Consider the following 22,143-nt stretch of genomic DNA (forward strand, 5'->3'; position numbering starts at 1 on the left):
GCCTTCGCTAAATGTGTCGTTGATAATAAAATAAGATGCCCATGTAGAGACTGTAAGTGTCGTAAATGGGGGGATCGTGAATTCGTTCATAAACATTTACTTTTGAGGGGTTGGGATAAACTGTATGGGCAACGCCGATGGACTCTGCATGGAGAGTCCGAAGAAGAATACATTGGCGAGGAAATGAACAATACTAATCATACAGAAATTCCCGAAGTTGCAATTTTAAATGAACATGTTGGTGTACGTGATGACATGGAAGACTTACTGCATGCATGTCTTCATCACGATCATCATCACGATCAAGAAGATCTGCACGAAGAACCCAACCCCGAAACCGATGATTTTCGTAAACTCATTGAAGAGTGGTGCATCCCCGTTTATGATGGATGTCGGGTATATACTAAACTTGAATGCCATGTTTTTCGATCTTCTTCCGACATATCGAAAAATAAACGAATAATCAATATAGTATACGCTACTACATGCATATAATGATCTGCAAATTAATTATACAAAGTTGTTATTAACAAATTGTAAATGCATCACTTCGATCTCTATTCTATAGTTCCCTAAAATCTAAGACAAACGAAGTAATTAGATCTGATTTTCTAAACAATATTTTCTCAACACTATTAAGGTTATACTATGTGCAACTACGTTATAGATAATACATATACAATAGTCTTGACAAACATGCCCATGCATGCAAGCACGTACGTAAAAAGGACAATACATATACATGCATGCTTCCAATATTTTGAGTAGAGCAAATCTGAACACTATTGAAAGATCACAAACTAGTACTTAGTAAACCATATCTCAACCAATTAGCAGTAAGAAAAAATCACACATTTATATATCTGTTTTTCAATAGGAAGCTGCTTTAGGTATTTATTCAACTAATCGAAAAACGTAACCTCAAATTCGACGCATGCAAGAATGTACTGAAATCACAACGTAACTACTGCCTGAATATTACATGTACATAGGCAGAAAACAGTATTTAGAGAAAATAGATGATATATTCAGCATGCATGTCAGACCATTTCGTGAATGGAAACACTCTGTTTTCCGATCCACGCCTCGCCGGGATTCAACGTAACCGGATCAACAACTGCAGCGGGCCCCACACACACCATATTCTTATACTCTTCATCTCCCATATCACCTATTGTCTTTGCCTTCTCAATCCATGGATTCCACACCACTATCATAAAAAAACAAAAAAAAATGAAAAATCGAAATTTAAGTTAAATACATATATACGCAGGTTTTCATTAAAATAATTCGTTTCGTTGAATATAAAGCACATATAAAGTAAGCCTTACCAATGTCAGGAAGACTAGTACCACTTCTCTCGATGGTATAAATTCGACGTTCCGCATGGTCGACAACATTGATCACCCTATTATTCCCTCCAGCTGGCACGTCGACATACACCCTGTCCACCTACACGTAAACGTATGTGAGCGATGATCGAAATCAAGAGATTAATTAATTGAGCTAATTAACAACGTAAATTAAAATCGGCATTTTATCTTTATATCCATATATGTGTACTCACTTCAGATCGGAAGGCGATTTTATCATTCTGCTCAGTAAGTCGGTTCTTGTTATTCTGATAGTCCAGATATTCCAGTTTATCCAATCCTCCAATCTGAATGTTACTGAACAAGGGAAGATATATATATGTAATTTCAGATTAATTAGAACTGTTGCGATAATAAACGAAATTAAACAGCATATAAATCGCATTAGTATAATATTAATACTCGATATTTGAGGCAGCTAAGTAGTTTTGATAGCAAAACTGGAATGTAAAAGGCTTATCATCGGTGTTTTCGATACGGGATTCCATCTCAAGAGTTCCGTTTTCTTCCAGCAGATGATACTTTATGCGGAACTCAAATCTGCGACGACAAAACAAAAGATATATAAATATATTGCCATTTAATACAATTTAAAACACTTTATCACCGGTTAAAAAAGATCGAAAAGAAAAATAAATTAAGACGGTTAGTTGTATACTTATGAGGCCAGTTTAAAGAGTCACGATTCGATGACCCGAGAATGAAAGCAAGAATCGGCTTATAGTCGGATTGAGGGACGGAACGGTCAAGAATCAAGCCAGACGGAAAGGTGTTCTCGATGTTTCCATTGTTGATAAACTGATCATTCGATTTAGAAATACAAAAAAAATATCGATCAATTTTATTAAATTGAATAAACGCAAAGGCGAATTGAATTAAAATGGAGTTGAATTAAAGGATTAATTAAAAGAATTGCATATATATATATACCCTTGGAAAGCAAATTGGGATGCCTCCAAGAATTGGTTCATCTTTTTTGATAACACTCTGGAAAAAAATTGAAATAATTAATAATCATGCATGCATGGAATTAAGTAAAAAAATATTGAATCAAGATAATCTTTAATTGAAGCATCATGAGAAAACGAGATTAATTAATTCTTAATTATGTGATTAATTAGGGAGAACTCAAATAATTAATTAATTAAATATCACAGAAAATTAAATACCTTTTCACTCACAAAAAGCATCTCCTCTCCTTTTCTGTTCTTCCATGATACTACTTGACCCGTAGAAGCCATAATCTACACACACACACACACACACACACACACACACACACACACACACACACACACACACACACACACACACATAGTATATAGAAATAAACGAGTGTCAAAAAACAGCTGAATTCAGGAATAGATCTAAGCGCGCAGTTTCAATAACTACGTACTTAAAAAATCGAAACAAAAAAAGAAAAATTATATATAATATATATATATATATAAATATGCTACGGCGGAGCAAGGCGGCGGAGAAAGTAGAAGTGAAAGTGAAAATATATACCTCGACGGTGTCGCGACGCTTGCGATGACGGAGAAGGACAGAACCATGAAGCACGTCATCATCATCGATCTTTCGGAAGGTAAATATTCGTATCCTACTCCATTCTGAATCGAGCGAAGACGACGAAGATGAAGACGACGCCATGTCTACAGAGAATGTGTGTGTAATTGTGTGTGTTTGTGTGTGTGCGTGTTTAATCGATGGGTGAAGAAGCGCTCTGGTGGTGATTCTGTGTAACTGCTTTGAGATCGAGAAAATTGAAAATGGTGTTTTCCCCCCACCTCTCCTTCACGCCTTTTATACCAGGAGAGAGAGAGAGTTAGAGAGAGAAAGAGGAGAGAGAGAGAGGAGAGAGAGAGAGAGAGAGTAGTGAGCTGTTTCAGTTTACAGTAACAGAATCTAGTTCTTTCGTTATAGCTGAAATAGAGTTAGATACACATTACACAGCACTTCCCGTCGCGAAATTACTATAATGCCCTCACGTTTTCAACATTCGGGCCAATTTGATTCCTTGGGTATGGGCCGAGTAAGATTGTAAACGGGCTGAATTTCTGTATTAATTTTGATAAAGTAACTCAAATAAAAATCGATTTAGTTCATTAAACTAAAATTATTAATACAACAAACAATAAATAAATTATTAGTGGTGTTTTTTTATTTAAATTTCCTATCCACATATTTGATATATGATCAAATTACATTTGAATACCTCAAATCCAATCCAATCTGATCGTATAGACAATCTCGCCTGTATAATTAATATACGTTTGGATTAATTTTATGTTACGGTTAAATTTCTATGATTTAGCGAACTAATAATATAATATGTTTACTACGAGTCGTGACCGAACTAAATTATTAATTAAATAGGATTATTAATTTATCAAATGCTTAAGTGTATATTAAATATATTTTATTAGATAAAATGTGTGTTTAGAATAGACTAGCCATGTGACTACGCTAATAAATGAAATGAAAAGGACGGGAAACTCACAATTTGGCATTTGTTGGGGCTAATATGTAATTGTATTTAATTTTCTTTGATTTATAATGTGACGTGGATGTGTTGAATTAATTTTCACGTGCGTATCTTAATTTGGTTTTATTTCTTTATATTGTAATATATTTATAAATTAGAAGACATTATATTATTTAAAAATTCTTTACTCAAATCATATAATCGGGAACGAGGAAACGGACACGAGAAAACGTTTGGGGGAGGCATTTAAATACGAAATTATAAGGGTATAAAGTTTTTATTTATATAAAAATTATTTTTATTTATTTTATTACAGACATATTCAAAATAAATTATACTATCAAGTATAAGTATACAATTGATTATTAAATCGTGTAAATAACTAAAGAAGTAACAAAAGTATTTGAAAAAATATTTTTCGAACATATTTCCGATTTTTCAAAAATTGCAAAATGATCCATAAGATGTTCGACAGATGTCCTCGAGTGCTCAACACAAAATGTTTCCGAAACATAAAAACTATATAAAAGTTGAAGTTTCCGTGCTACAAAGTTATGTATCCTAATCCACACTATGAAATTATTTGAAATCTCATCAAAAAATAATAATAATAATAATTATTATTAAACTATAAAAACAAGTTGCATGATTTCAAATCTTATTACAAGTTGCATGATTTCAAATCTTGGAGTACCAAAAAAAAAAAAAAAGTCAATATACCAGCGTTGACTACTAATTATTGAATAGACATCACTTGCGACCACCGACAGCCGGCCGCCGCCACCGACCGCCGACCACTTGTAAAAAGTTACAGTCAGCTCCGAAATTGCTCAATCATTTCAGCCTATAGGGAAATTAATTTCCTCACTGGATCTCGATTTTCCACGATTAATTTAATCATTTTCGTCGACAAACCGAAACGCCGTCGTACTGGGAGTGGAAGTACCAGTTTCTCTGCATCTCTTTCTCTCTCTTCTGATCCAAAAGAGCGACGGAACAATGAATCAGGCTAGAGTAACAATGGAGGTGATCGACGGCGTTGCGATCGTCACCATTTCTAATCCTCCCGTTAACGCTCTCGCCCTTACCAGTAAGTTTCGGAAGATCGCATAGAAATTCGTTATGGTTGATATTTTTTGATTGGGCTTTTTTGTTTTTAATAATTTTTTTTTGTAGTTTTTGATGGATTGAAGGAGAAATTTAGTGAAGCCATGAGAAGAGATGATGTTAAAGCTATTGTTCTCGCCGGTAATTCTCCATTTTTGTGTGTGTGTGTCTATTTTGCGATGGTTTATTTAATAATTATGTGTTGGTAAAAATGCCAGATATTATTAATTATTGTTGATCGGGTGTTTAATTACTGTTTTAGTATTTTAATTTGTGTTAGAATCATAGGAAATTTAATGAACACTGTAATTTCACAGAGACAACTAAACAACTTAGTTCTTCAATTTTGCTGCTTGGTATGATTTGACGATTTATTATGTAAATATATTTGACCTATAGGCAATGGCGGTAGGTTCTCGGGCGGCTTTGACATAAATGTGTTCGAGACGGTACATAAAACAGGTATGCGTGGATTAACATTTCTGTGTGTGTTTTTCGCTTTACTATGAAGCTAGAACATGTCCCGCACGATTGGTAGTTAATTAAATTTGTGAATGTGCAGGAGATATTTCTGTCTTACCAGATACATCGATTGATGTATTGGTCAACGTAATAGAAGGTCCGTTAATGATTGGATATTTCTTTAATTTTCAAATTCAAGATTTCGTACTGCCGAAAGTTTCGCCTAAATTTATTTGCTGTCTTCATCAGATGGGAAGAAGCCTACTGTTGCTGCATTAGAGGGACTTGCACTGGGAGGCGGCTTAGAACTAGCTTTGGTCTGTGATATTCTCGAAATATACTTAAAATAAAAACGTCCTCAGTTACTCTTTAGTTGATCGTATCTTGGTAAAATCACAGTCGTTTCATCGTATTTGAAAATATTGTGCAGGGGTGCCATGCACGTATTGCTGCACCAAAAACACAACTCGGGCTACCAGAACTCACACTTGGAGTTATTCCGGGCTCAGGAGGTAGGACGACTTGCTATATAATAATTTCGACAGTAGCTTAAATTAAGCTAGTGAACTTCGTTTATTTTCTACTAACTGATTAAGTTTTAAATTATCTATTATTTAAGGTACACAACGTCTTCCGAGGCTTATAGGGCTGCCTAAAGCTCTTGAAATTATTCTGGTAGGTCTTCCTCCATATACTATAGTGATAATTAGAAGACTAAATGTTGGTGCTAAATGTGCGGATCCAAGATGAACTTTGGTTGATTGATGTTCTCTGCTACCTTTTGTGCATGTATTAACAACACATTTTTTTACAATTTGTATTTGATAATCGCACACGTTTACAGTTCTCTAGATCGGTAACATCAGAAGAAGGAAAGAAGCTCGGCCTTGTTGATGCTGTTGTACCTTCGGGAGAATTGCTGAAAGTATCCAGACAATGGGCACTAGACATTGCAGAGAGGCGCAAACCATGGATACGCTCTCTTCATAGTATCGACAAACTTGGTTCCCTGCCAGAAATGCATGCTATAATAAAATCGGCAAGACAACAGGTCAAACAGGTTGCTAAAAATATGCCTCAGCACCAGGCGTGCCTTGATGTGATTGAAGAAGGAATCCTTCATGGTGGATATCATGGTCTTTTGAAGGTAATTTTATTTCTCAGACACTGTTTAGTTGAAAGGATGGAAACATTCGGTACTTTATAGATGAAAAGCTTATAAGCTAGAATACCCCCGAATAATGGAACTCTGAGTTGAACTTATTTTGAACAGTCATAATATTTTTTGAAAAAATGATCTATAAAAATCTTCAGCTTTAATTTATGAAAAGTAGTTTTCTTTCAATTCAGCAACTTACTGGGATAAAATATTGGTTGCAGGAGTCAAAGGTATTCAGAGAGCTAGTCGCTACGGACACATCGAAAGGCCTAGTGCATGCATTTTTTGCTCAAAGGGCAACAACGAAGGTAAACTTTACCAACAAACACTTACGCACATTTTTTCTCTGTAACGTTAAACATGAAATTATTGTTTTTATTGGTCATCGGTTATTTGATTAGCGATGTAAAATGAAGCGTTTCAGGGTTCATTTCATCAAAGTGATAATGGTTTTTATGAGAATTGGAACCAGAGTGTTGCAATTTTGCTTCTATCAAGTTTCAGAAAACAACTTCATACTTTATGGATAAAAAGCTAACCCTGTAACTGTATAGGTGCCCAATATTTCTGATATTGGGCTCAAGCCAAGACCAATAAAGAAAGTCGCTGTTATTGGTGGTGGACTTATGGGTTCGGGCATTGCTACGGCTCTAATCTTGAGTGGTATTTATGTTATTCTCAAAGAAATCAATTCCGAGTATCTTCTCAAGGGGATAAAAATGGTAGAAGGTTAGTTGATATTTGCTTAAGATGATCTTTAAAATTTCCATTATATTCACTTATCAAAGAAAAAAAGAGATGATAAATATTGCTTTATCAGTGGGGATTTGATGTTATTTTGCTTTGTCGAATTTCATGTGACATTCATAACTATGTGCTTGTGTGGCAGCAAATGTTCGAGGTCTGGTCTCAAGAAAAAAGTTGGTAGAAGATAAAGCAGAGAAAGCCCTTTTAATGCTCAAAGGCGTTTTGGACTACTCGGAATTCAAGGATGTGGATATGGTCATTGAGGTAGTATGTGGATATATTTCGATTCATATTATGTATATCATCATTATTCTTTGTTTCTCGTTTTATTTTATTTTTTTGACAGACATTACCCACTGTTTGCATCTAGTCTACTCACTGTCTCCTATCTGACTATCAACTTCCATCGATCTCCAAAACCAGTAGTTCTCTCTATTACGAAAAAAGACCCAATTATTAATGTTATTCTTGCTTCGCAGTGTTGTAATTTCCTGATATATTTATGTCTTTTTGCAGGCTGTTATTGAAAATATTCCACTGAAGCAGAAAATATTTGGTGATATCGAGAAGGCATGCCCACCTCACTGTATTTTGGCTTCAAATACCTCTACCATTGACCTCGATATAGTTGGAGAAAAGACCAAATCACAAGATCGGATAGTGGGTGCACATTTTTTCAGGTTAGTTTCTGCATGAGAAAGAGGAAAAAGTAAATAGCAAAAGGATGTCGGATAAACTTTAAAATTGATTTCATAAGTTCTGTTTGTAAGTTTTGTATAAATTCCTTTAATTGCTAATTGAAATGTAATAATTTTGACAGTCCTGCACACGTGATGCCTCTCCTAGAGATTATACGGACAGATAAGACTTCTCCTCAAGTAGTTCTTGATCTAATGGCTGTTGGGAAGATCATAAAGAAAGTTCCTGTTGTGGTTGGGAACTGCACTGGCTTTGCAGTCAATCGAACTTTCTTTCCGTACTCTCAAAGTGCACATCTTCTGGTTCATTTGGGAGTTGATCTTTTCAGAATCGATCAACTTATCAGAAACTTTGGCCTTCCAATAGGCCCATTCGAGTAATTTTCATTCCTTTTAATACATATATATATACGTCAATCCAAGACTTTACATATCTGTCTTTGCCAAAGGTGGCTTTTCTTGGATTGTCTCGTAAGAGTGCATTTCTCGATAATGTAATACTACTTTAGTATTTAAACTCAATCAATGTTCTCAAAAGCTTTAACTGTTGACTTTATAATGATTGTTGATAGCAACTGTTTATGATTGTGATTCGTGGTTCTGTACAGGCTTCAGGATCTTGCAGGATATGGAGTAGCTGTTGCAACAACAAAAGAATTTTCATTAACATTTCCCGATCGAACCTTTGCTACTCCATTGGTTGAGCTTCTCATAAAGAATGGGAGAAATGGTAGAGATGAATTATTTTTCTTGCTTGATCTCAAAGGTTTTGTTTTTATCTATACGTGATACTTAAAAGGTATTATTCATTTGCAGGTAAAAATAATGGAAAAGGATACTACATCTATGAGAAGGGAAGCAAGCCAAAACCTGATCCGGCCGTGCTCCCAATAATAGAGGAATCTAGGAGGCTGACGAATATCATGCCTGGTGGGAAGGTATATATACATATGTTGCAGAAATATTTGGGGTTTAATCTTTCTTTCTTTTGAGTGCATTCAAAATTATTTTGTAATTAATTTTTTTTCCTGCAAAATACCTTCCACACAGCCTATATCTGTCACTGATGAAGAAGTGGTAGAGATGATACTCTTCCCAGTGGTGAATGAGGCATGTCGGGTTTTAGATGATGGTGTCGTTGTCCGAGCATCAGATCTTGATATTGCCTCTGTACTTGGCATGAGTTTCCCATCTTATCGGTAAGTTATCTTGATAGTTTTCACCGTGTAAATCGAAAAATATGATGAATATATTCTTCTTTCTTTCTTTTTTTTTTTGGCTTTTCTTGTTAACTTCCTTTTCTGAAAATTTGAAACCCACAAATTCTCCCGATTATGTAAAGACTTATTGGCAACATAAATCATGCACTGTTATTTCGAAAAATATCACTGAGAAGGTTTGTCCTTTTGTGGCAGTGGTGGTATTATTTTCTGGGCCGATACCATTGGAGCCGATCGTGTATACAGAAGTCTCCAAAAGTGGTCTGAAGCATATGGCAAATTCTTCAAACCATCAAAGTATTTGGAAGAAAGAGCAACCAGAGGCATCCCATTGGTACATATTCTCTTACAGATTTTAAGATTACATATTACTACCTGTTCAGTTAAAAAAATTATTAAAAAAAATTCACTGTCGTTATTGTAAGATACCGTTTTTGAGTTCGTTGAAGGTTATTATATAGACTCAACATTCCCCGTTTTATGCAGAGTGCACCTGCTTCGACAGCTTCAGTAGCAAGGCCTCGACTATAATACCTGAAGCTCCATCTCTTTTTCGAGGGCTACGAGGAATAAAGCAGCACTTACTTTGCTATCAATGTTAAAGAGATATAATAATGTGTAGTGATTTCAGTACAAATAATAAACACAAGAACTTCAAGTTTGTACGAAGTTGATTCAGGAATGAATATTAGACGAAAATTTGTGTGTAGTTTTCCAACAGCTTTGTGGATTTCGTGACACGTGTTCGAACACTGTATTATATTTTACTTAAATAATTTAAGGAACTCGATATTTTCGATTTTCAAACATCACCATGCTTCAAGAAAAGTCGATACTCTACGATTCTTTAAAGGGGTGCGTTTCTTTTCAGGTAAAAGAAAAAATGGAAATTTTATATCTGAAATTGGTATATGTCAATGAATGCATAAAAGGATCTACATCAGATTTAGATCAGTTCTAAGAATGACATCTATATATAGTAAGTAGTATATAAGCTGCAACACCGAAGAAAAAAGCCGAAATCAACACAATGAATAATGGCCTCTTAAAATATTACAAGAGAGATGCAACAGCAGCATATACCATATATTATGGAGACAGACACCTACTCCTAAACACAATTACAACTCTCCTTCGGGTTTTTTTCTTACATCCCCGTTTTCTGGACCTGTTATTTTCAGACTGGCCACATTATCCGCTGCACCCTCTGCTAAATTTACCACCGCCGACAAAGAAGAAGAAGAAGCAAATTTCGGAACACCGTTGCTTAGGGTTTCCGTTTTCACATTCAAAGTTCTGGTCAACTCGTTTTCGTTAGCTGATTGTGTTCTCGCCAAAGAATTTGTTTCTGTGTACAGTACAGCAGAGAGCTCAAAAGATGAGAGAGAAAGTCCGAAAAATGCTTAAAAAGTGAAAAAGTCGGAAATTCTTGATGCAAAAAAGATGGGATGTGATAAATAATGATATACACTTGCCTTTTATTTCACCTAAAGTGATGAGCCTGTAAAGACAATCTCGAAACTTTGTAAGAACGATTCTTTCTTGCTCGGAATATGCCTCGCTCGGTCCTTGCTCGTCTGACAGCTGAGAAGACACGTTATTATTATTAATATTATTATTATTATGGACAGCTACGCCATTCGTGGAAGCAGCACTATTAGCATTGGTTGTATCGAACATTATTGTATCTCCTTCATCGCACATTAGAGCTAATGTACTTGGAGACATCGGCCTTCCTTTCGGTACTTCATCTGAACCAGACTCTACATTCTTGTTCTTCTCTGTCTGATTCTCAAACGAAGATGTTTCTCTAGAATCTTCCGCTAGCTTTTCTTCTGCATTTTATTAATATTTACTCAAACTTGTGTTCTTACTAAATACCGTCCAAGATTTTTGATTTTTATTTTCTCAAATATGTGTACCTGCAAGCATCTTTGCAGCTTCTCCTGAATATACAACAAGAACTGAGCAGAGCTCCTTCAAATCCTTGGGCTGAATGATGTCAGCTAATAGAGACCTTTAATTAAAATGTAGTAATACTCGAGTTAGTTGTCTGTAGTAACTTATAGAGACCTTTAATTGAGAAAGGAGTTTGTATGTATATATATATATATATATATATATATATATATATATATATATATATATATATACCTATAAGTTAACTTTGAAGGGCTCAAAACCGACGTATTGCCAGGGCGAGAACCAGGTATTGAAGACAATGAAGAGGAAGATACAGAAGCCTTAATTTGGTTAGCCTGTGTTGGATCGAAAAAAACTACTCTATTAGATACACAAACGATACAAGTCAAAATCAAACAGCGAAACATGAAAAATAAATGAATTTTTTTTTAACCTCGAGGAAATAACAATGAATGTACCTGCTGCTGTAACTGTGTAAGCCTGTGAACAGGGTCTTTCACAGTCGATCCAAAGAAGAGTTCTTGATTTTTACGCTTCTTGGTCAATGGAGGAGAGCCATAGCCAGAAGATCCGATAGCACCTGTAATGGCAGCATTTGCCGCTTGCTGGATATACATCATGTTATTGACATGATCTCCATGAAAGAGAGCTTGTCTCTCTTCACTCCCTTCGTAATTCTTGCAGTCGATGCATTTACAATTTTCGGAACAAAGAATATTTGCCTGGAAGCACTCGCAGTACTTCTTAAGACACCCTGATTTCTTACAGTGGCATCCTTTGTTATGCTTTGCTGAAACTAAAACTTCACCCACCTCTTCCTGCATGTTACAAAATCAAGTAAACATGCATGTTAAAACACTGCGAGTGTGCGACATCCATCTTCAGTGGTAGTTGTCTATAGTCACAGGTGAAGTATATTTATCGATAATAATTGGAACAATAATCACAACTAACTTCAAACAAACAGTTAACGTACAACATTAAAAACAAAATTGAGCCTGAAAAATAATTAAGTTGAAACATGCACTTCAATTTTATGCAGTAAACAAATGAGATTTATCTACGGCTGCGTATTGCTGATATTGAAGATATGCCAATTAGGAAAAAAGACCAAGACAATAATCACAGCTAACGTAAATAAAACTGTTAGGGTCTCAAAAATAATTGACATATGGCGTATTTGAACTGTGACAGTACCCTGATATCTCGGGCTCCATGTGGACTGCTAGCGATTTTTGGCCTGAAAGCGTGCGGGTTGCGCTCGAGAGTAGTATTAACTGCTTCATCCCTGGCAGCTTTGTTTGAATCATTGTTGTGACAATTCACGCAGTTGCAACCGGGACAACAGACACTACCAGATGCAAAACATTCACAATATCTGACCATAAAATTAATAGGATATTAGACCTTGCGAGGTGAAATGAAGTGAGGTGAAATAAATTGTCCATTGAAAGTTCTGATATATGAAAATCCAAGTGGTATGGACAATAAACATATACTATACCGATATTGTTCAAAACACAGAAAAGCCCACAGGCCACAGCAAAGGGAAACTATCAGTTGCAAGAATTGTACACCATGTAGAATTATCCAATAGCTTACATATATTAATAAAGGGTGAGTTACAACTAATTTGTCCTCCATTATTTATAGTGTATATCTGACTAAAGATTTTTCCCTGAAACAGGTGACAGTAAATATGACAGAGAGCGTCTACCCCTCCTAGTGAATAAGTCCATATGATAACTTACAAATACTGCCACGTTTATAAAGTAAGATCTCTACACCATCCCTCTCGATGGATTCTTACTGAATCAGCAGAATCGTGAAATTTTTCAGTAACTTTAGTAGATGATGTTCATTATTAACAGCTAGATGGTTCGGCATAAATTACAAATAAATGAGAAGTCCAATTGAAATATTGAATATGATTCTTGATGCGAATAATTTACGAGCCAATAAGGGTAACTTCTCCCACTAACAACAGAGGAAGCCTAAAGTTATTATGGTAGAATGAAACCAGAGGAAGCTCATCTCCTTGGTTTCTACTGCTCGAGATTATGCACAAAATTTACAGCAAGAATCTGAAGACAATGAAATTATGCTGGTTCAGTCATTCTCCACACACACACACACACACACAAATTGATAAATGGCAGCTGCTTACAGCTTCAAACAACGTGAATGTTTGCAATTACACTGCTTTTGCTTCTTCGGAGTAGCATCTTTTACTTCATTCGTATTTTGTCTTGGCCGGGCTCTTGGTGATTCGGGTTTCCTGAGGGAGAAGGAGTTTCAATTGCATTTCAAAAACAATAGAACCACCATTCTAAAGAATGTTGTGCTCAAGAGAATGTACCAAAGCAAGTATCATACTACAAAAAGCACAAATTCGAGAAACAAACAATCATGGGTTGACAGGATAGAATAAGGACATCTGTTTCATATAAGTTAATGAATAAACAAAGACAGAACGATATTGAAAACCCAGGCTTCAGAAACAGACATTTTTCTATTTTATAGGATGCTCCAATGAAGAGTTGGAGCAATTATGTAGAAAGAAATGCACCGACCAGGAAATTAATAAAAAATAAAAAAGGATATTTCTGTCTCGTTTTGGCAAGCCAATTAAGAAAATGACTACGAATTGAAAATGCTGCCCAGAGCTGATAGTAGTAGAAAGAAGCTTTCGTTTATCACAGAAAGTTTTCAAAGTTATATGTAATTAGTCGAGGCCAGAATATGAAGAGGTGGGACAACAAAAAATAATCAACCCTAGCATTTTAGCATCATATAATCCCTGAAAAACGGAGTCACACACTGATTTGACAAATATAAAAGATGCGTTCAAAGTTCGAAAAGCTCCCAGTAAACTTTGTCATTTTCAGGGCTATGTCAGATTTCAATTGTTCACAAAAACACTAAAAATACAAATAGTCACATTTCTCAGATATTAATGATTTAATCTTTCAGACATAGCGGATATGTCAACAGCCTCGACCCATTCATATAAGTAAGAGAGTAGGGGTGTGTCCTAGCATTTCATGAAAAAACATTTACTCTCAATGCTTCTACCAAATTGAATGCTCAAAAATCATCAACAAAAATATCAAAAGAACAAAACTTGGCAACGAAAAAACTTTTGAATTACTTAACCCAAACAGAACTTTCAAAGAGAGTGGGTTATTTTAAGCTCTGAAAACATTTTCTGACAAAAAGTTTCAACCTTTACAAAAATAAATAACAATTAGTATTTGTATGTAATTGCAAAAGGGACTCACGCGACAGAACGCATGAAAGGATGAGCGGGTGGTGCAGCAGGCGGCGGAGGCTGCTGCATCGCGGTAAACAGCATCTGCGTCGGCGGCTGAAGGTGCGTCTGCTTCTGCGTCGTCGGCGGCGGCGGCGGCTTCGCTAACTGTGGCTGTTCCACAGTCGATGCGGCGGCGCCACCACTAAAGCCGGTAAAATCCAGCTGCCTCACAAGCTTCCTCGCCGGGAAATCCGCTGGCGCCGTCGAAGAAGCTTCCGATTGAGGCGGCGGCTGATTTTTTGGAGGGAAATCCCCTCCCTCTCTTTGCTCCATTAAATTAATTTTTTTCTCCCCCAAAACCCGAAGCAATAGAACAAACAATTCACCAAACAAACCACCTCCTCAAGTAATAGAGGGTAAAAAAAAAAAATCAAATAAATCAAACTCGAATTCCACTGATTTTCCCCCAATTACACTGATTTCACATTGATAACCTAACGAAACTGAAAAATCGAGAAATTAGGAATTCAAAACTCCAAATAATTTACTCGCACGAGCTCAGATTCAAACAGAAGAGGAGAACAACAAAAAAAAACCCCAAACAATTGGCTGCTGTTCGTTCTCAATCAGAAAAAACAATCGATCCCGATAGATAGATAGATAGATACAAATGCGTGTACGTATATCACAACAATCGTGATAGGGAGGACAAAAAAGAAAGGGGAAGGGGAATTTGTTTTTCGAAAGAGAAGAGGGGTTGTGGGCTTTAAAAGTCTCTTCTTCCTCCCTCTCTCTGGCTTAGCTTTTGAAATTCAATTTTTGTAGATTTTTTAACGGTCAGATCATGGTAGCTATCTCATCCGACGGTTCACGATTGGAGTTTGATCCAACGGTTGATATTCATAGGAGCCGCTGAGGTGGGTTTTGTGCCGTCGATCTCAGGAGCCCTGTTTTTTTCGGGGAATTTGTTGCGAGTGAGCTCAGACGTTGTTCGTCTGTAATAAGCGCAGGGGAATGAACCAATAGGAATCGTCCTAGTCATCCTACTATTAATTTTTAGAAATATGAAAAAAATATATATGTTATTATTATTTATTAATTTAATTTGTAAAAGGTCGTTTAAATTTAAGTTGTGAAGCAAATCTAAAATTGTTCGTCAAAAAAATTCTCTTGCTCAATAACTCGTAAATTGTATCAGAGATCTAAATTAAGGTAGACTAACTATGTACAAGGAGCTCGACCTAAAAAGTAATTAAAGATGAGGTTTATATTCAGATCAAATGAAATTGTACTTTCTTACTCCACCAACAATGGTCATATTTTGCGCGTGGTTCGACTCAATATCTAATCGATAACACACAGTACACCAAGAACACATTCATTCTTGAAGGAAAATAGATAGCATAGGTATTATTTTTGGGCCGGGTTTTGAGAATTTCTTTTGGGCTCAATAGTAACGCCCCTAATTTCCTTTTTAAGTATTTCATATAAAACAACACAAAATAAATTGCAAACTTTAACTAAAATAATATGAAGATTATAAAACATATCATCATCAAAACTTTAAAAATTGAAGATTATGAAATAGATAGATTAGATAAAAAATAAGACAGGTCAAATAAATGCGATAAGCCGTTTATACTTTATACCACCTAATTCCGTTCTCTCTATGCATTGTCACTGCTCCATTCAAAATTCAGACAAATTATAAATGGCTAACATAAAATATATTCATTTTCGAACAAAAAATAAATAAATAAAATTGGACCATGACGAACATATAGTAAATAATTTTGCCCACTAGGAGCAATCATGAATAGCAATGAAAACACAGAATCCAACCACCAAAATAAGGAATGTACTGCAAGAAAAGACCACCACACCACCATTTCTCAACAGTAGAAACAAAAGAGTATTACATTGATACAGCCACCATTTTAGACACACCTTTAACTGTCTAAAATGGATCTCGTCCACCGCGGCCGCCGCCGCCACCACGGTGATCATCTCGTCTCCGGTTGTTCATGTGTAAATCCCGGTGATGATAGTCTCTCGGTGGTTGTGCTCCGCCTCTCAGCGGAGAACGGCTCCTATCCCTAATAATATGAGAAGAACCCCAGCCGCCGCCGCCGCCACGTAGTGGAGGAACGGGCGGCGCTGGTGGTGGAGACAAAGCCCTCCTTCCAAACCCTCTCCTCTCGTTCAAGTAGTTGCTACTATCCCTACCACGATCTCTGTGGGGCCCACCCCAATCGGGCACCAAAGGTCTATCAAATCTGTACCTGTTGTTGTTGTCTTCACTGTATTCTTGCTGCCTATCACTGCGTAGAGGATCGGGGAATCTGATTGGTGGTCTCAAGTCTCTGTGGGGTGGTGCATCTCTGGGCCAGCCTCGAGGCGGAGATCTATTATAGCCACCGTTTGTAATCCTTCGAGGAGGAGAACGATCCAACGGAGCAGCACGCTGATGTGGCGGAAATGTGGGGCCGAGGTATCCCCTCCCGGATGAAGAGGCGTAACGGGGCCTGTTGCAGTTGTTGCAGTGGTCCCGCCTTGCGAAATTCAAATTTTTACACCTGAGAGATTGCACAAACTATATATCACATATAAACAAACACATGGGAGTTGACGACATATATCATATAAAATGTGAATCTAAAAGCACATTTTCCATAGGCATATAATATACACGTGACGGAGAAAAAAACTATGCTGACTGAATGATGGCGAAGCAGATTATAGGAATGTAGAACTTCAAACATTAAGCAACAGAAAGCAAAAGTTTTTATTTGACAAAATTTCTTTGGACTGCCATAATGCAATTTTATTCATTACGAATTCATCTTCCACAATCCATTGGACTACTAAAACGATCATTCAAGAGATTAGACGTTATTGGGCTCTTTGGCCCAAATGGAAATTCAAATTCTCCTCTCGTAACTCAAATTTTGCTGCCAAAATTTGGCTAAGTGGGCATTTTCTGTTAGTAGAGTTGGGTTCACCCCCACCCACCCACCCCCCAAATGATCTTCATATTTCATGTTTTTGTGATGGGGGTTCCCCTATTTTAGATTTTTTTGCAACAGTCACTAAGGTATTTGATTTTACAGATCCAAAAAAAAAAAGAAAAAAAAAACCCGTAAGTTTTAGTATCTAAACAATGTTTCCAGTTTGAAGCATAATATGAAATAAACTAATACATAGGAGCAAGTCTTAAGCAATGTTAAAGGATAACAGATACTCACGAGGGGTCTGAGCATATCCAATCTCCTTCTCTTGGCTGCACATTAGGATTATTTCGAGGCAAGCCCTCGTCTCTGAATGAAACAGGCCCACGTGAAGAGTGATGATGACCTCTATCAGAGAACTTGCCACGACCAAAAGGGGGTGAGTGATCACGAAATCTACCAGGTTCTCTCCCACTGCCAAATCCACGACTCCTTGATGATGTACCAATAGAGGGTTCAAAACCAGGACTAAATCGATGATGATTTGCATCCCTACGTCGCAAAGGGGAAACCGAACCTGCGCGCATTCTATATCCTGAAAAGAACCAGTGAAGCCCAATACAGTAAACACCCAATCACAAGTAGAGGTCACCAAGAACAGTGTCCAACAGAAGCCAATTTATGCAACCCGAGAAATGCCAAGTACAAATTTAAATTACGACAATAAACAGTAACCCTTGTTGAAGCATCTCTTCATCAAGAACGAACATAGTCTACTGTACTTACCCACACCTAATGTCAGAATTCAAGATCTTCGGGTACAACAAACCACTTACTAGATTTGGTTAGCAGCCATCACACGTTAAAAATTGTTTTTCCCTACATATCTTGCATAATATAAACTGACTAATCATTAACGAAAATTGGCGGGCAACCCAGTTCTCGGAAAATGCGCTTAGTATTTTGGATGCAAAATTTGTTCGTTGTTCCAACTGCTCGCAGAAGTCTCCGAGTTCAAAGGTGCTTGTCCAAATGACATGACTGATGATATCAAAGTTCCTGTGGCACCACACTGATGTTTGACCATGTGGTCCTTCGAGAAGAAAAAAAACAAATATCCCACAAGCAGTTAGTTTATAAATGTTCATAAGAGTCCATGCAATACCACCCATTTACTATTACACAGCAGCAAGCCAGGCCACCACGCATCCGTTCCTCACCAGCAGTGAACTTGTTGTAACATGATTTACAAAATCCCAAGTTCAACGATATGACATGATATAAAAGTTCAAGTTTTAGTCTGCTCCCGTGACCTTTTCTGATACCAGAACCCCCAATCAACTCCCAAATAACAAAGAACCATTTAGTGGTTTTAACTCCAAACTCATCAGATGTTAACCAGCTTTTCTGGTGCACTTGCATTCCTCACCCTTATGGCTGAGCATATATTTCTCACCAGTGAACCCAACAACCCTCAGGTGTGATGTTAATTTAACCCAGATCCCTACCACCACTCTTCACATCTCCTTGGGCACTGCTTTCATGAACAAGTCACCACAGTACAGATATTGTAAACGGGTTAAAGTGATCATGCTCATCAGTCTACTGTGGCATGACCCATCACATTCAGCAGAACCATCAGAACTTCACAAACACATATCCCATGGCTAGAAAACGAAATGAGTCATTACTTCAATAATCTTCTATCCATCGAAGTTGTTTTCCACATAAAACAATCTTAATTCTTAAAAACCAAAACCCGTTCCCAACGTGCCTTCCTCAAAACCCAAATTCTTGCACCAAGCAATATTCATAGCTGTAGAAAACAACAGCAAAATTCATTCACCATTCGACAGTCCATAAGCGTCATTGCTTGACATACAACACAAGGTAATTGCGGAAAGGGTGGATAATAATAAAGAAAAAATCTAAGATCCAGCTCATGGACACGGCCTAAGATAACTAAGGTATGTAAAGAATAAGGTCATGAAATCAAGAGTGAACCTATAATGCAAAAAGAACAGGGTAAACTGATTGCAAATATGAGTCACGGGTTCTTTGGGACAAAACTTCCTCTCTACCTATTTAAGAATTAAAGAAAGAAACATCTCTTTCCCTGCAATGGTGCAGAGATTTTCAAGCATTCCCCATTTCCAAGCCATGGTAACATATAATATTTTGTCAGGTATCATTTCTTATTACTGGACACGAGCACAAACTGCAATATTTTGGGACGCAAAAAAATGAAGGTTTAAAATAATAAACATTCCAAGTAATTTTGAATTTTTCTGTCAAAATATTCATCAAATTTTCTTATGCAAGGCCTCTGAACTAGCTGAGAAATATTACAATAAATCAGTACAACAATATATACCCCACAGAAGATTGTAGGTTGGCAATGCTTTCTCCAAAGGGAGAAAATTTTGTCCAAAAAGAGCTTTCAAATCAAGCAGTTGTGATTTGAAATATAGAAACTGACCACAATAATTAACAATAGTGGTAGTCAAAGTTTGTTTTCAATCTTAAAGAAGAAAAGGACTTGTATGGACACCACATGTGAGGTGAAACACCATATAATCTGATAGTGGTAAAGTTTGTAAGAACAATTTCACAGCTACAATTAAATCCGGTTCCAAGCCAACAAATTATCAGTATAATATTCACACATACCAGTCAACAATCAATATTCTCAGCCTAGTCTAGATCCAAATACACATTAAGATACTACGAAAACATGGAAACTGAATAAAAAATTGTGATTATCTACAACATCTAGACATATTTGACTTGCTTGTTTAGACAAAGTTCTAAAATACAATATAAGATCATAAAAGTAGTCTAGCTAGCATAAGCAGGTAACGGACTTACCAACTCTAGTTATACTCAAAAAAACCACAATACCAATGATCATTTCATTGCACCACGAGTTCATAGGAGTATATGTAATTGAAACTTTAATTTTAATGTTGAATTGTTAAAATGAAATGTTCGACAATCTTATGATTCTACAAGCACTTCACTCAGTCACTGAATCATTAGATCTAAGTCGAGCAAAATCACATTCTCTGCCAAGTTTCATTCACTGTCGATCAAACCAAAGTGTCGAAATTCAAAATAAATTTTGACACCCGAAGCAAATGCCACACTACTGCTCATCTTAAGAGCTATATTGCCATTCAGAAACCAGCCATTTTTCTTGTAACTCTCCAAATTATACAATTGTTAGTACTTGTGTATCGGCACATAAATTACTATGTGCAAATAAATAATCAAACTCCAGAATAACTATCTAAACAATTGGACCAAAAAAAAAAGGTACAATTGAAAGCTAGGTTTAGGAATCCGCAAATCATCTAAGCTAAAGAGGGAAACATGAGTAAAACTGAAAAGAAAACAAAGTACCGTACCGTGGCTCTCGTATCGATCGGAGCGGGAGTATGGAGGCGGATCTCGGCGAACCTCGCCAGGTTCGTAGTCGCTGCCAGTACCGCCACCGCCTCCTCCGCCACCGCTGGTTTCGGCGGGACGTATGACGAGGCTGCTCAACAAAGGCTGGTGCGGCGTCGTTTGATTCTTCTCTCGCGAACTCATTCCTCTCTCAGAGCACATGAACTGGAATATTCTCTGCGAACGAAACGACGAATTGCTTCAAAGGAATTATGAAGAACCCTAAATAATGGGACTACGAATAACGGGATTTTGGTGCAGAGCTGGTTCGAAGTTTAATTACACTTAACTCCTGGAGATTAGATGTAATTACATCCAGATCCCTCTGATATAAGCAATTATGATTTATGCACATGTGTAATCAAGTTTGACTATTTACCACCTAACCTAATCTACTTGACGTTTTTTTTTTAATTTCATTTTTACCATGAAATATTGAGTAAATTATATTATCAACCCTAATGTGAGGGTCTAATCACATATTGACCCCCTCATATTTAAAATGTTACAAAAACCTACCTCAATGTATTTTTTCCAATTGAATTTAAAATTATATTATCCTCCATTGAGGTTAGTTTAATCACTTATAAACCCCTCATATATTAAAATATTACACAAACTTTTCTCATGATATTAATTTTTCTATATATTTTTCCATTTTTTTAATTCTCGTATCGAATTTTGTTAAGGTGTTAGCTAATATAAAACTTAAAAGTATAAGTTTGGGATGAGATTTTGGGAATTTGAAATATTATGGATTGAAATTTTGGTTTTGGGTTTTTGGTCTGAAATTTTAAATCCCGGATCATGTTCCAATTTCTTATTTTGCGGTTAATTACACGTTTCACAACAATTATCCCACTTCACCGTGTCTTTGTTCATATTCTTAAAATATATAATCGAATACTAATTAACTCGATTCAATTTCTTTTATTCATCAACACTTATTAACGAATTTCTTCGTACTGTAGCGACTTAAATCAGAAACATGATGTAATTTGCTACCATGAAAGAAAATTAGATAAACATTTTATCTAATAACATTCGAAGGAGGAGACAAGGGTAAACAACAACACGTTTTGTTCGGCAGACAACCGCAGCTAATTCGATGCAAGAAAAAATCACACATTCTCTCACAATCTTTATCAGTTAAACAGAATGTTATTGGTAGATCTGAATGTTTTCTGCCAATATTAGCAAATTCAGCTGCATTTTCTGCACAAGAAAATAAAACAAATAAATAATCATCGTGAGATCAATCTTGAAAAGAAAAAAAATATCCTAAAGTACAGGAATTGAGATATCGAAATAGTTATAT

The 22,143-nt window shown here is 36.3% G+C and overlaps 4 protein-coding genes across 4 annotated transcripts; 1 reads left to right on the forward strand and 3 right to left on the reverse strand.

Annotated features, from left to right (window-relative positions):
* Positions 1-837: 837 nt before the first annotated feature.
* Positions 838-3,295, reverse strand: LOC105962939 (putative glucose-6-phosphate 1-epimerase). The gene is made up of 8 exons (XM_012987284.2): positions 2,883-3,295; positions 2,543-2,617; positions 2,304-2,360; positions 2,032-2,171; positions 1,776-1,913; positions 1,568-1,670; positions 1,332-1,452; positions 838-1,210 (listed from the first exon to the last, which is right to left on the reverse strand). Exons 1-8 carry the CDS (start codon positions 3,024-3,026, stop codon positions 1,041-1,043), a joined length of 948 nt encoding a protein of 315 aa, XP_012842738.2. The 5' UTR covers positions 3,027-3,295; the 3' UTR covers positions 838-1,040.
* Positions 3,296-4,362: 1,067 nt separating this feature from the next.
* Positions 4,363-10,061, forward strand: AIM1 (Enoyl-CoA hydratase/isomerase family). Its single transcript, XM_012987285.2, has 18 exons — positions 4,363-4,951; positions 5,038-5,109; positions 5,368-5,430; positions 5,531-5,587; positions 5,680-5,747; positions 5,861-5,942; positions 6,050-6,105; positions 6,275-6,577; positions 6,811-6,897; positions 7,144-7,318; positions 7,479-7,600; positions 7,853-8,016; positions 8,157-8,411; positions 8,643-8,764; positions 8,851-8,972; positions 9,085-9,233; positions 9,450-9,588; positions 9,741-10,061. The coding sequence occupies exons 1-18, from the start codon at positions 4,861-4,863 to the stop codon at positions 9,783-9,785; spliced, it is 2,172 nt and encodes a 723-aa protein (XP_012842739.2). The 5' UTR covers positions 4,363-4,860; the 3' UTR covers positions 9,786-10,061.
* A 53-nt stretch (positions 10,062-10,114) lies between these two features.
* LOC105962941 (protein tesmin/TSO1-like CXC 5) lies at positions 10,115-15,402 on the reverse strand. The gene is made up of 8 exons (XM_012987286.2): positions 14,459-15,402; positions 13,345-13,455; positions 12,375-12,555; positions 11,636-11,995; positions 11,409-11,512; positions 11,177-11,271; positions 10,730-11,089; positions 10,115-10,602 (listed from the first exon to the last, which is right to left on the reverse strand). Exons 1-8 carry the CDS (start codon positions 14,761-14,763, stop codon positions 10,376-10,378), a joined length of 1,743 nt encoding a protein of 580 aa, XP_012842740.2. The 5' UTR covers positions 14,764-15,402; the 3' UTR covers positions 10,115-10,375.
* Positions 15,403-16,211: 809 nt separating this feature from the next.
* LOC105962943 (RNA-binding protein-like protein) lies at positions 16,212-21,126 on the reverse strand. The gene is made up of 3 exons (XM_012987287.2): positions 20,786-21,126; positions 17,676-17,973; positions 16,212-17,006 (listed from the first exon to the last, which is right to left on the reverse strand). The coding sequence occupies exons 1-3, from the start codon at positions 20,985-20,987 to the stop codon at positions 16,388-16,390; spliced, it is 1,119 nt and encodes a 372-aa protein (XP_012842741.2). The 5' UTR covers positions 20,988-21,126; the 3' UTR covers positions 16,212-16,387.
* Positions 21,127-22,143: the final 1,017 nt, after the last annotated feature.

The sequence above is a fragment of the Erythranthe guttata genome, chromosome 11, assembly GCF_056151865.1.
Source record: "Erythranthe guttata isolate IM_541 chromosome 11, IM_541, whole genome shotgun sequence".
In the NCBI taxonomy this organism is placed as follows: Eukaryota; Viridiplantae; Streptophyta; class Magnoliopsida; order Lamiales; family Phrymaceae; genus Erythranthe; species Erythranthe guttata.

Excerpts from the sequence above, each read along its gene's own strand:
- LOC105962939 (XM_012987284.2), bottom strand. The coding sequence starts at position 3,026 with ATGGCGTCGTCTTCATCTTCGTCGTCTTCGCTCGATTCAGAATGGAGT. Across the intron at positions 1,914-2,031 it reads TCTTTAAACTGGCCTCATAA|ATTTGAGTTCCGCATAAAGT; the intron begins GTATACAACTAA and ends TTGTCGTCGCAG. Across the intron at positions 1,453-1,567 it reads AAATCGCCTTCCGATCTGAA|GTGGACAGGGTGTATGTCGA; the intron begins GTGAGTACACAT and ends GTTTACGTGTAG.
- AIM1 (XM_012987285.2), top strand. The coding sequence starts at position 4,861 with ATGAATCAGGCTAGAGTAACAATGGAGGTGATCGACGGCGTTGCGATC. Across the intron at positions 4,952-5,037 it reads TAACGCTCTCGCCCTTACCA|TTTTTGATGGATTGAAGGAG; the intron begins GTAAGTTTCGGA and ends TTTTTTTTGTAG. Across the intron at positions 5,431-5,530 it reads CGAGACGGTACATAAAACAG|GAGATATTTCTGTCTTACCA; the intron begins GTATGCGTGGAT and ends GTGAATGTGCAG.
- LOC105962941 (XM_012987286.2), bottom strand. The coding sequence starts at position 14,763 with ATGGAGCAAAGAGAGGGAGGGGATTTCCCTCCAAAAAATCAGCCGCCG. Across the intron at positions 11,996-12,374 it reads ATGGAGCCCGAGATATCAGG|GAAGAGGTGGGTGAAGTTTT; the intron begins GTACTGTCACAG and ends TGTAACATGCAG. Across the intron at positions 10,603-10,729 it reads CACTTTAGGTGAAATAAAAG|AAACAAATTCTTTGGCGAGA; the intron begins GCAAGTGTATAT and ends TACTGTACACAG.
- LOC105962943 (XM_012987287.2), bottom strand. The coding sequence starts at position 20,987 with ATGTGCTCTGAGAGAGGAATGAGTTCGCGAGAGAAGAATCAAACGACG. Across the intron at positions 17,974-20,785 it reads CGATCGATACGAGAGCCACG|GATATAGAATGCGCGCAGGT; the intron begins GTACGGTACTTT and ends GGTTCTTTTCAG. Across the intron at positions 17,007-17,675 it reads TGGATATGCTCAGACCCCTC|GTGTAAAAATTTGAATTTCG; the intron begins GTGAGTATCTGT and ends GCAATCTCTCAG.